The sequence below is a fragment of the Lipotes vexillifer genome, unplaced genomic scaffold, assembly GCF_000442215.2.
Source record: "Lipotes vexillifer unplaced genomic scaffold, Lipotes_vexillifer_v1.1 scaffold231, whole genome shotgun sequence".
NCBI classification, from domain to species: Eukaryota; Metazoa; Chordata; class Mammalia; order Artiodactyla; family Lipotidae; genus Lipotes; species Lipotes vexillifer.
In genome coordinates, this window is record NW_006791822.1 from 411,644 (window position 1) to 427,386 (window position 15,743).

Here is a 15,743-nt window from a genome sequence, read left to right on the forward strand (position 1 = left end):
TAACAAATAGACTACAAGATTAAAAGAAGCATGACGTGCTGAGGAAAAATATTCTCCTAAAGTAATCTATCTCTTAGGGACAAATTAGATGGACTTTTCAAACTAAATCAGAGGCAGAAATACTGGGCCTGCGCAAAGTTAAGTAAATGTGTTAGAAGCTGGGACTGAGCTCAAAATAACTTGGCTCTCAGGAATGAGCTTTAACCATCTCTAAAGTGTAAGATATCTTTACTTAACTGCCACCTTTAAGACTTAAAAATTAAAAAAAAAAAAAGGCAAGAAAATTCTCTCCACACCATTTAACATGGTTAACAGTGTAGGAAAGTGACTCAAAATTTTGAATTTATTCAGATTTCATAAAAAGTCAAAACTTAAAAGATTCCCAATGCACTAACATAATATCTAAAGAACACTTTTTTTTTTCCTGTGAGAATGCTTCTAGTAAATGCTAAGAAAAGAGGTAAAAAGGTTGGTTTAACAACTGATATTCTAAAATCACAGACTGAAGACTGGTAATAACATACAGCCAGCCATTCTCAATCACAGATGAAAGATTGCAAAAATCCTATTCCAAAGTCCCACAGAATACTTTTATCATATGAAGTCACTCAGCCTCTGTTCAAAATTATCTAACATACAACTCTAATTTTTTTTTTTCTTGTGTTATGCGGGCCTCTCACTGTTGTGGCCTCTCCCATTTGCGGAGCACAGGCTCCGGACGCGCAGGCTCAGTGGCCATGGCTCACGGGCCCAGCCGCTCCGCGGCATGTGGGATCTTCCCGAAACGGGGCACGAACCCGCGTCTCCTGCATCGGCAGGCGGACTCTCAAGCACTGCGCCACCAGGGAAGCCCTACAACTCTAATTTTTATTAAACTTTTTTCCAGACGTGAAACTTGCTATTATTTCTTCTAACCATTCTGATATCATTACCTCTTCAGATGTCAAATTGTAACCAACTAATGCCAACCTTTTCAAGGTAGAGTACATTATTACGTATTATATAGGAGGGGCAAAAGAGACGTGGGAGCAAGGAAATGACAGTTTAAAAAAAGACTAAACAATGGTGAAACAATAGCAAAATCTAAAAGTAATTTAGGATAGCTCAAAGTTTTGATTAGTTTTAAAACTTTTGGAACTTTAAATCTATTTTCCTATACAAACAAGTTATATACAATGGTAAGATTCCTAGATGAGCTCACACACACACACACACACACACACAAAACCAAAAAAAACCCAACATTTAATTGGAAAATTCCAAAGTTATAGAGAACCAACCACCATTTCAGAATCTCAATGGGGTGCCAGAAACAGAGGTCTTCATCGCTAAGAAAAGGTGGAGGGGTTTCGTCCTCTTTTGATCTTACACTCCCAGGCCCCACTTAAAATCTCTGTAGTTATCAAAGTATGGTACAGGGACCTCTGGGGAGATACTGAAACCCTTTCCGGAGGACCACAAAGTCAGAATTATTTTGATAGTATTATACTAAGATGTTTGACTTTTTCTCATTCTCCCATGAGTGGACAATGGAGTTTTTTAAAGGCTACATGAAGTATATGGTACAACAGACTGAATATAAAAGCAGAGGTGAGAATTCAATTATCTTCCATTAGGATATTTCAAATATTTGCAAAATATAAAACAGTGTCACTCTTCTCACTAATTTTTTTGCTTTGGAAAAGTTATTCTTCATTAAGTTTGTTATTTATTTTAATATGTAATGGATTTATGATATGTATTTTTAATGAAATAAAAATGTTTCTATAATGATCAGGCTTAATTCTGAATGCAGTAAATATAAATAGATGTAACTTACATGAATAAAAGCTCTTTGGAATCCTCAATAATTTAGAACAATGTAATAGGTTCCTGAGATCAAAAATGTTTGAGAATCAATAGTCTAGAAAGTAAAGACAAGGTCTACTCTCCTTGAGGCCACTGGTGTGGTTAATGTAGAGAAGGAAGGGTACATTCACAGACAGGAACACCTACAGTTGTGAAATGAAGATCTGAGGACAATATTCTGAGAGAAAATTCTGATGATAAAAAGCAGAACCAGAAGAGAGTCAAAGTCTGCAATTCCTCTTTTCTGCTCATGCTTACCATAGTAGAGAAATGAGAATTAGTCACAATGTCACATAAAAGTATAAATAAAGTCAAAGAAGCTGAAAAGTAAGAGAAGTGTCTTAGTAGAATGATTAAAGAGTGCTAGGAAGGCCACTCTAACCACAGTATGGGATTAAGTCCATAGATGTAATAGGAGGTAAGGGTGGAAATGTGGATAAGGGTCATACTGAGAATAACCCTACATAAATAATAGGCTAAAGAAACTAAATTTAACCATGCAAGAGGAAAGCTGCTGAAGGATTTCCAGCCAAGGGGTATTAAAATAAGTTCTGTAAACTCCAGAGCTTTAAAAATATTTTTAACTATTACAAAATGTGAGACATTCTAATATCTACAAATGAAAATTCTGATTATATGGTTGAAGATTTCAAACACATGAAAAAATGAAAGCTCACCATGTTGCTTCTGCTTTGGGTTATACATTTTCCACCACCGAAAAATTATAAATCCATCTTGAATTCTAAGCAAGATAAATTACAGAAATGAAAGCTTAAGTAACAATTTACTTAACTAATTTCTTAATTAGTTATTATAAAAGGCAGGCAAATGATAATACAGAAATACACAAAATTTTCAACAGGACACTAGCATACCAAGATGTTTCATAATCTTCCAGTTAAGAAAGGAAAAGAAGATTTGCAAAGCTCTTAGATTCTTCTATTTAGGTAAACTGTAATACCACATTACATTTAACAGGAAAATGAAGTGTTAACAGAAAAAACTTTTTCCTTTATAAATTTACATTTTTAATTTTTAAAATTAAAAAAGGAGTTAAAATTATATAAACTAAAAGCCAAATCTTCAAAGGGGGATATTAGCACACTAAGGGAAAACTTTTAGAGATTTTCTTTCATTTCTATAATGATACAACACTTCATATCCCAGAAGGATGGAATTATAGCCTTTTACTTTTTACTTTTAACTTGGAAATAATTTTAGACGCACAAAGCAGTTACCTCTCCATTATAAGTGAGGTATGAGGGCTGCCAAACTGTAGTACCTCTAAACTAATTCCATATCTTCAAGTTTTATCTAAGTAACAAATTTTAAGCAAATCACAAAAATAAGAGTAAACTTTTCTTTCAAGGCTTACAGAAGACAGAATATATCAAACATATGAACTATCATTTCTTATTATATTCAGATTTCATTTCCTCCTTAAGGTAAAATTAGAAATGCTAGCAAGCACTAAATAATTCTAAAAACTGACTACCTATACTAAGGAACTAATGGATGAGAGTTATCAACGTCTCCGATCCTTGCTTACATAACAAACGACCACAATGAATTCTACAAAAAAAATGGTCAGGTAATCTAATGGCTCAATATTTAAAACTACACATGATATAAGATTATTCATTTCCGTAAGCTGCTACTCAATAATATTTTGCCAGCTTAAACCTTAGCTAAATTAATCCACTGATAGAAGCATTTAAAAAAATCAATTCACCAAGTATGAGTCACTGAAGAAAATGATTTTTGATTTATGATTTTATTTGAAAAGGCCAACATTTCTAATATGAAAAAGCAAGTCATATTCAACACAGTATCATAATCAAAAAAATTTCTGAAATATTTCAAATTTGTTTAAGATGGGCCCACATTTATTTATTTATTTATTCTTACCTAATAGACATGTCTTCTGTAATGTAATAGATTTCACGAACCATGACTTTTCCAGAAAGAACAGAGAAAGAAAAGGAGCCTGTTGTAGGAAAAAAACAACAGCAATTAATGTAATTGTTTTGAAAGACAGTAGAGCCCTTAAAGATTTAAATGCTCCTAGCATTCAATTTACTCAATACTTAAATGTTCTCTCCCTACTCCCTTTCTGACATCCTTAAAGCCTTACTAACCTTCTAACATTTTCCCCTCAAATATAACAAAAAGTGCCACACATATCATCACTACGAACTGAGCTACTAAATAACTATATGAGAACATTATTTCATTTTATTTTATTTTTTGAGAACACTAGTTTAAACAGCTACTTCCTATGGATAATTCCCTTAATTAGGCATAGCCATTAAATAAACCCAAAGCAGTGCAGGGGGCAGACAGCAGAAACAAGAAGAACTACAATCCTGAAGCCTGTGGAACAAAATCCACATTCACAGAAACACAGACAAGATGAAAAGGCAGAGGGCTATATACCAGATGAAGGAACAAGAGAAAACCCCAGAAAAACAACTAAATGAAGTGGAGATAGGCAACCTTCCAGAAAAAGAATTCAGAATAATGATAGTGAAGATGATCCAGGACCTCAGAAAAAGAATGGAGGTAAAGATAGAGAAGATGCAAGAAATGTTTAACAAAGACTTAGAATAATTAAAGAACAAACAAACAGAGATGAACAATACAATAACTGAAATGAAAACTACACTAGAAGGAATCAATAGCAGAATAACTGAGGCAGAAGAACGGATAAGGGACCTGGAAGACATACGGTGGCATTCACTGCTGTGGAACAGAATAAAGAAAAAGGAATGAAAAGAAATGAAGACAGCCTAAGAGACCTCTGGGACAACATTAAACGCAACAACATTCGCATTATAGGGGTCCCAGAAGGAGAAGAGACAGAGAAAGGACCAGAGAAAATATCTGAAGAGATTAGAGTCGAAAACTTCCCTAACATGGGAAAGGATATAGCCACCCAAGTCCAGGAAGTGCAGCGAATCCCATACAGGATAAACCCAAGGAGAAACATGCCGAGACACATAGTAATCAAATCGGCAAAAATTAAAGACAAAGAAAAATTATTAAAAGCAGCAAGGGAAAAATGACAAATAACATACAAGGGAACTCCCATAAGGTTAACAGCTGATTTCTCAGCAGAAACTCTACAAGCCAGAAGGGAGTGGCGTGATATACTTAAAGTGATGAAAGGGAAGAAACTACAACTACCCTACAGGCAAGATTACTTTACCTGGCAAGGATCTCATTCATATTCGATGGAGAAATCAAAAGTTTTACAGACAAGCAAAAGCTAAGAGAATTCAGCACCACAAAACCAGCTCTACAACAAATACTAAAGGAACTTCTCTAAGTGGGAAACACAAGAGAAGAAAAGGACCTACAAAAACAAACCCAAAACAAGAAAATGGTCAAACACATCGATAATTACCTTAAATGTTAATGGATTAAATGCTCCAACCAAAAGACACAGGCTTGCTGAATGGATACAAAAACAAGACCCATATATATGCTGTCTACAAGAGACCCACTTCAGACCTAGGGACACATACAGACTGAAAGTGAGGGGATGGAAAAAGATATTCCATGCAAATGGAAATCAAAAGAAAGCTGGAGTAGCTATACTCATATCAGATAAAATAGACTTTAAAATAAAGAATATTATAAGAGACGAGGAAGGACACTACATAATGATCAAGGGATCAATCCAAGAAGAAGATATAACAATTATAAATATATATGCACCCAACATAGGAGCACCTCAATACATAAGGCAACTGCTAAGAGCTATAAAAGAGGAAATCGACAGTAACACAATAATAGTGGGGGACTTTAACACCTCACTTACACCAATGGACAGATCATCCAAAACAGAAATAAATAAGGAAACAGAAGCTTTAAATGACACAATAGACCAGATAGATTTAATTGATATTTATAGGACATTGCATCCAAAAACAGCAGATTACACTTTCTTCTCAAGTGCGCATGGAACATTGTCCAGGATAGATCATATCTTGGGTCACAAATGAAGCCTCAGTAAATTTAAGGAAAATGAAATCATATCAAGCATCTTGTCTGACCACAACACTATGAGATTAGAAATCAATTACAGGGAAAAAACACGTAAAAAATACATACACATGGAGACTAAACAATACGTTACTAAATAACCAAGAGATCACTGAAGAAATCGAAGAGGAAATCAAAAAATACCTAGAGACAAATGACAATGAAAACACGATGATCCAAAATCTATGGGATGCAGCAAAAGCAGTTCTAAGCGGGAAGTTTACAGCTATACAAGCCTACCTCAAGAAACAAGAATAATCTCAAGTAAACAATCTAAACTAACACCTAAAGGAACCAGAGAAAGAAGAACAAACAAAACCCAAAGTTAGCAGAAGGAATGAAATCATAAAGATCAGAGCAGAAATAAATGAAATAGAAACAAAGAAAACAATAGCAAAGATCAATAAAACTAAAAGCTGGTTCTTTGAGAAGATAAATAAAATTGATAAACCATTAGCCAGACTCATCAAGAAAAAGAGAGAGGATTCAAATCAATAAAATTAGAAATGAAAAAGAAGTTACAACAGACACTGCAGAAACACAAAGCATCCTAAGAGACTACTACAAGCAACTCTATGCCAATAAAATGGACAACCTGGAAGAAATGGACAAAGTTTTAGGAAGGTATAACCTTCCAAGACTGAACCAGGAAGAAACAGAAAATATGAGCAGACCAATCACAAATAATGAAATTGAAACTGTGATTAAAACTCTTCCAACAAACAAAAGTCCAGGACTTCACAGGTGAATTCTATCAAACATTTAGAGAAGAGCTATCACCCATCCTTCTCAAACTCTTCCAAAAATTGCAGAGAAAGGAACACTCCCAAATTCATTCTATGAGGCCACCATCATCCTGATACCAAAACCTGACAAAGACACTACAAAAAAAGAAAACTACAGACCAATATCACTGATGAATATAGAAGCAAAAATCCTCAACAAAATACTAGCAAACAGAATCCAACAACACATTAAAAGGATCATACACCATGATCAAGTCAGATTTATCCCAGGGACGCAAGGATTCTTCAATATATGCAAATCAATCAATGTGATATACCATATTAACAAATTGAAGAATAAAAGCCATATGATCATCTCAATAGATGCAGAAGATGCTTCCGACAAAATTCAACACCAATTTATGATGAAAACTCTCCAGAAAGTGGGCATAGAGGGAACCTACCTCAACATAATAATGGCCATATATGACAAACCCAAAGTGAACATCATTCTCAATGGTGAAAACTGAAAGCAATTCCTCTAACATCAGGAATGAGACAAGGATGTCCACTGTTGCCACTATTATTCAACATAGTTTTGGAAGTCCTAGCCATGGCAATCAGAGAAGAAAAAGAAATAAAAGGAATATAAACTGGAAAAGAAGAAGTAAAACTGTCACTGTTTGCCGATGACATGATACTATACATAGAGAATCCTAAAAATGCCACCAGAAAACTACTAGAGCTAATCAATGAATTTGGTAAAGTTGCAGGATACAAAATTAATGCACGGAAATCTCTTGCATTCCTATACACTAATGATGAAAAATCTGAAAGGGAAATTATGGAAACACTCCCATTTGCCATTGCAACCAAAAGAATAAAATACCTAGGAATAAACCTACCTAGGGAGACAAAAGACCTGTATGCAGAAAACTATAAGACACTGATAAAAGAAATTAAAGATGATACCAACAGATGGAGAGATATACCATGTTCTTGGATTGGAAGAATCAATATTGTGAAAATGACTATACTACCCAAAGTTATCTACAGATTCAATGCACTCCCTATCAAATTACCAATGGCATTTTTTATGGAACTAGAACAAATCATCTTAAAATTCGTATGGAGACACAAAAGACCCCAAATAGCCAAAGCAGTCTTGAGGGAACAAAACGGAGCTGGAGCAATCAGACTCCCTGACTTCAGACTATACTACAAAGCTACAGTAATCAAGACAATATGGTAGTGTCACAAAAACAGAAACATAGATCAATGGAACAAGATAGAAAGCCCAGAGATAAACCCACGCACCTATGGTCAACTAATCTATGACAAAGGAGGCAAAGATATACAATGGAGAGAAGACAGTCTCTTCAATAAGTGGTGATGGGAAAACTGGACAGCTACATGTAAAATAATGAAATTAGAACACTCCCTAACACCATACACAATAATAAACTCAAAATGGATTCGAGACCTAAATGTAAGACCAGACACTATAAAACTCTTAGAGGAAAACATAGGAAGAACACTCTTTGACATAAGTCACAGCAAGATCTTTTTTGATCCACCTCCTAGAGTAATGGAAATAAAAACACAAATAAACAAATGGGACCTAATGAAACTTAAAAGCTTTTGCACAGCAAAGGAAACCATAAACAAGACAAAAAGACAACCCTCAGAATGGGAGAAAATATTTGCAAACAAATCAACGGACAAAGGATTAATCTCCAAAATATATAAACAGCTCATGCAGCTCAATATTAAAGAAACAAACAACCCAATCCAAAAATGGGCAGAAGACCTAAATAGACATTTCTCCAAAAAAGACATACAGATGGTCAAGAAGTACATGAGAAGCTTCTCAACATCACTAATTATGAGAGAAATGCAAATCAAAACTACAATGAGGTATCACCTCACACCAGTTAGAAGGGGCATCATCAGAAAAATCTACAAACAACAAATGCTGGAGAGGGTGTGGAGAAAAGGGAACCCTCTTGAACCGTTGGTGGGAATGTAAATTGATACAGTCACCATGGAGAACAGTATGGAGGTTCCTTAAAAAACTAAATGTAGAATTACCATATGATCCAGCAATCCCACTACTGGGCTCATACCCAGAGAAAACAATTCAAAAAGACACATGCACCCCAATGTTCATTGCAGCACTATTTACAATAGCCAGGTCATGGAAGCAACCTAAATGCCCATCGACAGACGAATGGATAAAGAAGTAGTGGTACATATGTACAATGGAATATTACTCAGCCATAGAAAGGAATGAAATTGAGTCATTTGTTGAGATGTGGATGGATCTAGAGACTGTCATACAGAGAGAAGTAAGTCAGAAAAACAAATATCGTATATTAACGCATGTATGTAGAACCTAGAAAAATGGTACAGATAAACCGGTTTGCAGGGCAGAAGTTGAGACACAGATGTAGAGAACAAACGTATGGACACAAAGGGGTGAAAACTGCGGTGGGGTGGGGATGGTGGTGTGCTGAATTGGGTGACTGGGATTGATATATATACACTGATGTGTATAAAACTGATGACTAATAAGATCCTTCAGTATAAAAAACAAACAAACAAAAAACCCAAAGCAGTGACTAATTCACCATTCTTCTCCATTAATTTGGGTGACTCCAGGAACCAGTCATTGCCTCAAATTAATGAAAGAGCACTTACGTTTGAGAAAAGTTTTATTTATGACCACTAAGAGGTATTCACCTCTAAGGAAGATCAGAAACATTCTATTTGCTGACTCCTCACCCCTTTTTCCCAGTGGTTTAGGGCTTTCTAAGGCATATAACTTCCTAATACACTCTCCTAACTATCTGCAAACTTCCCATTTATAAGTAGTCAAGCTAAATTAATAAAGAAGGCTACAAAATGAAATACACAAGATGATTCCACTTACAGTTATAGATTTTTTAGGTATCAGTTTAAAAAAAACAGTAAAACTTCATCAAGCATTAGAAATTTTCTTTGGATAGCAGGACCTCAAGAAACTTCTAGTTCCATATTTTATATGTCTAGATTTTTTCAAATTATTTTAATGATTATCTCTTATGAGCCAAAAAAAAAAAAAAAGGCTTAGAAACACTTTAAGAAATAAGAATGAGGTAAAGGACATAACCAAGTGGTAGTTCAACTCTACTTGAACTATATGCTATATGAGAGAAATTCCAGTTAGATTAGTTTAGCTTTCATAAAAACAAAGGTAAATTCCTAAAGCTACTATCTGTTTATAAAATACATATTTACAATATACATCTCAAGATTACACAGAAGAAAAAAATTACTCAAACTTACCAATATGGATATAGCCATGCTTGTATAATCTGTTAAGAACCAGTGTTAAAATAAGACCAACATTCCGAGAATTATAATACGTGAGATAAATAATCCATCCACAGGACAAAATAGTAGCTGTTGGGAGAAAAAAATGCAAAAAATAAAGGATCTCACTATATGTTTCCTTTGATCATCTTAGTATCTCAATAAAAATTTGTTAGTGAAAGATCATTTATCATGTTCAGAAACAAGAGGATTTACTTCCATATGGTAAAATGTCCTCTTACAATTTAATACTTGAATTTTCAAAACCAGAAGTTGATTCTTTATCCAACTTTCTTCATTCTCTAAGTCATTAGCCAGAAAAACACAGATTTCAATCAGGTGAAGTAAAGCAATGTTTCAAGTAAAACTGCTTTCCTTTTTTTTCCTGTTTTCTTTTTCACTCCTTTGTACTGTTTTAGTTATTAAACATACACAAAGATGTTCTGGGACGAAAAAGCCCATATTTCTGAATATTATGGAAAAAATCTATCTTTATTAGGCTAAAAGCTCATTTCTAATACAGCCCACTTAAAAATAAAGAAAACTGGTCTTTTTTTTTACATCACAGAAAAGTCACTTTTTTAAAAAATAAATTTATTTATTTTAGTTTTGGCTGTGTTGGATCTTTGTTGCTGCGCACGGGCTTTCTCTAGTTGTGGCGAGCGGGGCTACTCTTCATTGCGGGGTGCGGGCTTCTCATTGTGGTGGCTTCTCTTGTTGTGGAGCGTGGGCTCCAGGTGCACGGGCTTCAGTGGTTGTGGCACATGGGCTCAGTAGCTGTGGCTCATGGGATCTAGAGTGCAGGCTCAGTAGTTGTGGCACACGGGCTTAGCTGCTCCACGGCATGTGGGATCTTCCTGGATCAGGGCTCGAACCTGTGTCCCCTGCACTGGCAGGTGGATTCTTAACCACTGTGCCACCAGGGAGGGAAGCCCAAAAAGTCACTTTTTAAAAAAATCAACAGTCTCTGCTTTTAAAGTACTGTTGGAAAAAAGTGACAATTTTAACCTACTTCAAGATATATCTATATTAAATAGGCCACCAAATACTATTTTGCTGCAATTGATAAGACAATAACTTACTTTTAAAGAACACCAGTAAATATTACTACAGTAAATGATATTCTAAATTTGATCATGAGTTTTTCATGAAAAGTTTATGGTCACTTATAAAATTTATAATATTCCCAAAAAACCTAGTTCGTAAACACACAAAATGTGAAACACAAGAAAGTATTTTTCAATAAATTTTCTTTTACTGATCCATTTAAACAGTATAACTATTTTCTAGATTAAGACAGTAATATAAAACAATTTAATATGGGTAACCTTTTAGCACCATCATATTAAGTTCGTAAAAATTTTAAAATATTATTTAACATAGGGTTTCCCTGGTGGTATAGTGGTTGAGAGTCCACCTGCCAATTCAGGGGACACGGGTTCGTGCCCCGGTCCGGGAGGATCCCACATGACGCAGAGCGGCTGGGCCCGTGAGCCATGGCCGCTGAGCCTGCGCGTCCGGAGCCTGTGCTCCGCGACCAACATTCCGAGAATTATAATACGTGAGATAAATAATCCATCCACAGGACAAAATAGTAGCTGTTGGGAGAAAAAAATGCAAAAAATAAAGGATCTCACTATATGTTTCCTTTGATCATCTTAGTATCTCAATAAAAATTTGTTAGTGAAAGATCATTTATCATGTTCAGAAACAAGAGGATTTACTTCCATATGGTAAAATGTCCTCTTACAATTTAATACTTGAATTTTCAAAACCAGAAGTTGATTCTTTATCCAACTTTCTTCATTCTCTAAGTCATTAGCCAGAAAAACACAGATTTCAATCAGGTGAAGTAAAGCAATGTTTCAAGTAAAACTGCTTTCCTTTTTTTTCCTGTTTTCTTTTTCACTCCTTTGTACTGTTTTAGTTATTAAACATACACAAAGATGTTCTGGGACGAAAAAGCCCATATTTCTGAATATTATGGAAAAAATCTATCTTTATTAGGCTAAAAGCTCATTTCTAATACAGCCCACTTAAAAATAAAGAAAACTGGTCTTTTTTTTTACATCACAGAAAAGTCACTTTTTTAAAAAATAAATTTATTTATTTTAGTTTTGGCTGTGTTGGATCTTTGTTGCTGCGCACGGGCTTTCTCTAGTTGTGGCGAGCGGGGCTACTCTTCATTGCGGGGTGCGGGCTTCTCATTGTGGTGGCTTCTCTTGTTGTGGAGCGTGGGCTCCAGGTGCACGGGCTTCAGTGGTTGTGGCACATGGGCTCAGTAGCTGTGGCTCATGGGATCTAGAGTGCAGGCTCAGTAGTTGTGGCACACGGGCTTAGCTGCTCCACGGCATGTGGGATCTTCCTGGATCAGGGCTCGAACCTGTGTCCCCTGCACTGGCAGGTGGATTCTTAACCACTGTGCCACCAGGGAGGGAAGCCCAAAAAGTCACTTTTTAAAAAAATCAACAGTCTCTGCTTTTAAAGTACTGTTGGAAAAAAGTGACAATTTTAACCTACTTCAAGATATATCTATATTAAATAGGCCACCAAATACTATTTTGCTGCAATTGATAAGACAATAACTTACTTTTAAAGAACACCAGTAAATATTACTACAGTAAATGATATTCTAAATTTGATCATGAGTTTTTCATGAAAAGTTTATGGTCACTTATAAAATTTATAATATTCCCAAAAAACCTAGTTCGTAAACACACAAAATGTGAAACACAAGAAAGTATTTTTCAATAAATTTTCTTTTACTGATCCATTTAAACAGTATAACTATTTTCTAGATTAAGACAGTAATATAAAACAATTTAATATGGGTAACCTTTTAGCACCATCATATTAAGTTCGTAAAAATTTTAAAATATTATTTAACATAGGGTTTCCCTGGTGGTATAGTGGTTGAGAGTCCACCTGCCAATTCAGGGGACACGGGTTCGTGCCCCGGTCCGGGAGGATCCCACATGACGCAGAGCGGCTGGGCCCGTGAGCCATGGCCGCTGAGCCTGCGCGTCCGGAGCCTGTGCTCCGCAATGGGAGAGGCCACAGCAGTGAGAGGCCCGCGTACCGCAAAACAACAACAAAAAATTATTTAACATAGATAAAACAAAGCAGTCATTGAGAGTCAAAATACAACACATTCCTCAAGGTAGCTTAGATTGATGGTAATAGCTCTGAGGTAGCAAGTGCTATGATTTGCCCATAAAAATTATTTCTAGAACAATTCTTTTGAACACTTATTTTGATGGTACAACATTGTTTTAAGCTAAAGTCATTTTGTATTTTTTTACTGTAAATCACTGTGTTTAGAGCAGGTAGTTACGGGCCCTTCAGAAAGGCAAAAGGTATTTGCTGAGGACTTCCCTGGTGGCGCAGTGGTTGAGAGTCCGCCTGAAGATGCAGGGGACATGGGTTTGTGCCCCGGTCCGGGAAGATCCCACATGCCGCGGAGCAGCTGGGCCCGTGAGCCATGGCCGCTGAACCTGCGCGTCTGGAGCCTGTGCTCCGCAATGGGAGAGGCCACAACAGTGAGAGGCCCGCGTACCGCAAAAAAAAAAAAAAAAAAAGGTATTTGCTGAGAAAGTACGCTTCTTTCCCAGAGAGTAACCACCTGAGGATTATGGCCTTTTCACTGTACCATGTCCCCCCCATCCCCTTCAACAGTGTAAGGCCATTAGTAAAACAGAGGGATTAAACAATCCCTCAAGGTTTATCTGGTCGTTGCTATTATTTCCACCTTAAAGAAAGGAGCTGTATACAATGTGAAAATGAGAAATTCAAGGTGACAGGAGAAGGGGCACCTAGGAAATAAGAAAGAATTCTGCCGGGACTTCCCTGGTGGTCCAGTGGGTAAGACTCCACGCTCCCAACGCAGTGGGCCCAGGTTTGATCCCTGGTTGGGAACTAGATCCTGCATGCATGCTGCAACTAAGAGTCCGCATGCTGCAACTAAAGATCCCATATGCTGCAATGAAGATCCCGATTGCTGCAACTAAGACCCAGCACAGCCAAAATAAATAAATAAATGTTAAAAAGGAAAAAAGAAAGAATTCTGCCTTTAATTAAACTAAAAGGTAATTTTAAATGCTGCTTTTATGAAGTTATATTTCATAGCATTGTTGTGCATTTCATTTTACTTTTTATTTTTCGTTAATGATAATTTACAGTAGTTCATGTTTGTCAATTAGGAAAAAAAAAACTTGAAGTTGAAATGGTAATCCAATCCTACCTACAAATCATGAATCATTATAATTCCTTTTATATACACTTCACCTCTACCATAACCCTACCATGCATCCTGCAGTGTCATGAAAGAAGCATACGCCTGCACTCAGAAACAAACAGCAGTGTAACCTGTGTGAGTTAATTAATCCTTATGGGCCTCAATTCCCCAACATGTTAATAGGAAAATAACATCTACCCTCATAAGTCTGCTGTGAGCATTAAGTGAGACAACATATGCAAAATGCCTGTGGCATGTGGCACACAAAGGATGCTCAATAAATATTACCTCAATAAATATTACCATTACCCTCCCTTTCCTCTCTCATCCCATCTGACCCTTCCTACTTTCCTCTCTGTATCTTTCTAATTCCCATGCTAAAATTCAAATCAAACACCATTCTTCCACAAAACATCCTGGGCCGTAACAGCCTACAGTAATCTCTCCCTTCCTTGGTATTTTATTTGTATTTCTTCTTATTTGTTCATACTCATTCATTCACTCATATTTCTTCCCTCTCTCTGCAATTTAAGTATACACTGTCTTGTATTATTTGTGTACACCTAGAAGAGTTCGGCAATATAAGACAAAAAAACTTATTACTGGAAAAGCCCACTGTCAAGTGCATAAAGAGGGAGGAAAGAGATGAGAAGATTAATTAGGCAAAAACATATTTACCACAAGGATTTATCACTTTTATAATAAAACAAAAGTGTTTGCTTGTATGTTGGGATGGGGAAGGGAAGAGCTGATCTGAAACAGGAAAGATAAGCTACGTCTTTCTTCTCATCCCACTTCTCCTAAGTCAGACAAGGAGGCAGTCTAAGGAAAACAGCCTTCCAGAGCAGTTTCCAGAGCAAATATTCATAGAAGCATAGATTAAAATCTTCTCCCCCCAAAATAAACAAATGGTATTGTAAGCATTCTAACTTCAGTCAACCACTGCTTAAAATCTGGCAGTTGTTAATCCATACACAAAAAACAATAAAGTACAAGAAAATATATTCTACTTACCAACAAGAAGCCAAACAACATTGGAATTGTGTTCTGTAAGAAAATCTTCTAATTGAGTGATACTAGGAACAATACTCTCATTCTTCCTTTGATCCATTACTTAAGTTTTTCCAGAATAGCATCTAAAGGCCTGAAAGAATTCAAAGGTTAAATTTAGAACTTAACCTATGTAGGGGGAAAATAAGGTGAATTTAATAAATGTGAAAGTTTATTAAATCATATTCTGCTTTCTTCAATAAGAAATTTGTTATATTTGCAAAAATAAAACAACAAACATGTCCACATTTCTACATAAAATATAAAACAATGTATCATATTTTTAATGTCCTGATTTCACCATTCTAAGTATGAATAGAGACTCAGGTTCATTTACTATATTCTGGCTCAAAATAAGAGGGACATAATTATTCTTAAATCTAATCTAAGATATTTATCTCAGCAATAAAGGAGTATTAATCATCTACATTAGACAAATTCACCTAGACTTGTCCTAAAAACTGCTACTTAATAATAATATATTT

The 15,743-nt window shown here is 35.8% G+C and overlaps 1 protein-coding gene across 1 annotated transcript in view; it reads right to left on the reverse strand.

Annotated features, from left to right (window-relative positions):
- The window catches only part of BLTP1 (bridge-like lipid transfer protein family member 1), a 201,312-nt gene extending 185,948 nt beyond the window's left edge, over positions 1–15,364 (reverse strand). Inside the window, exons 1-4 of the mRNA XM_007464834.1 lie at positions 15,223–15,364; positions 9,948–10,064; positions 3,757–3,835; positions 2,526–2,590 (exon numbers count right to left, since the gene is read on the reverse strand). Coding sequence (XP_007464896.1) covers positions 2,526–2,590; positions 3,757–3,835; positions 9,948–10,064; positions 15,223–15,319 — 358 coding nt within the window. The 5' untranslated portion in view covers positions 15,320–15,364. The remainder of the gene's footprint in view (positions 1–2,525; positions 2,591–3,756; positions 3,836–9,947; positions 10,065–15,222) is intronic.
- Positions 15,365–15,743: the final 379 nt, after the last annotated feature.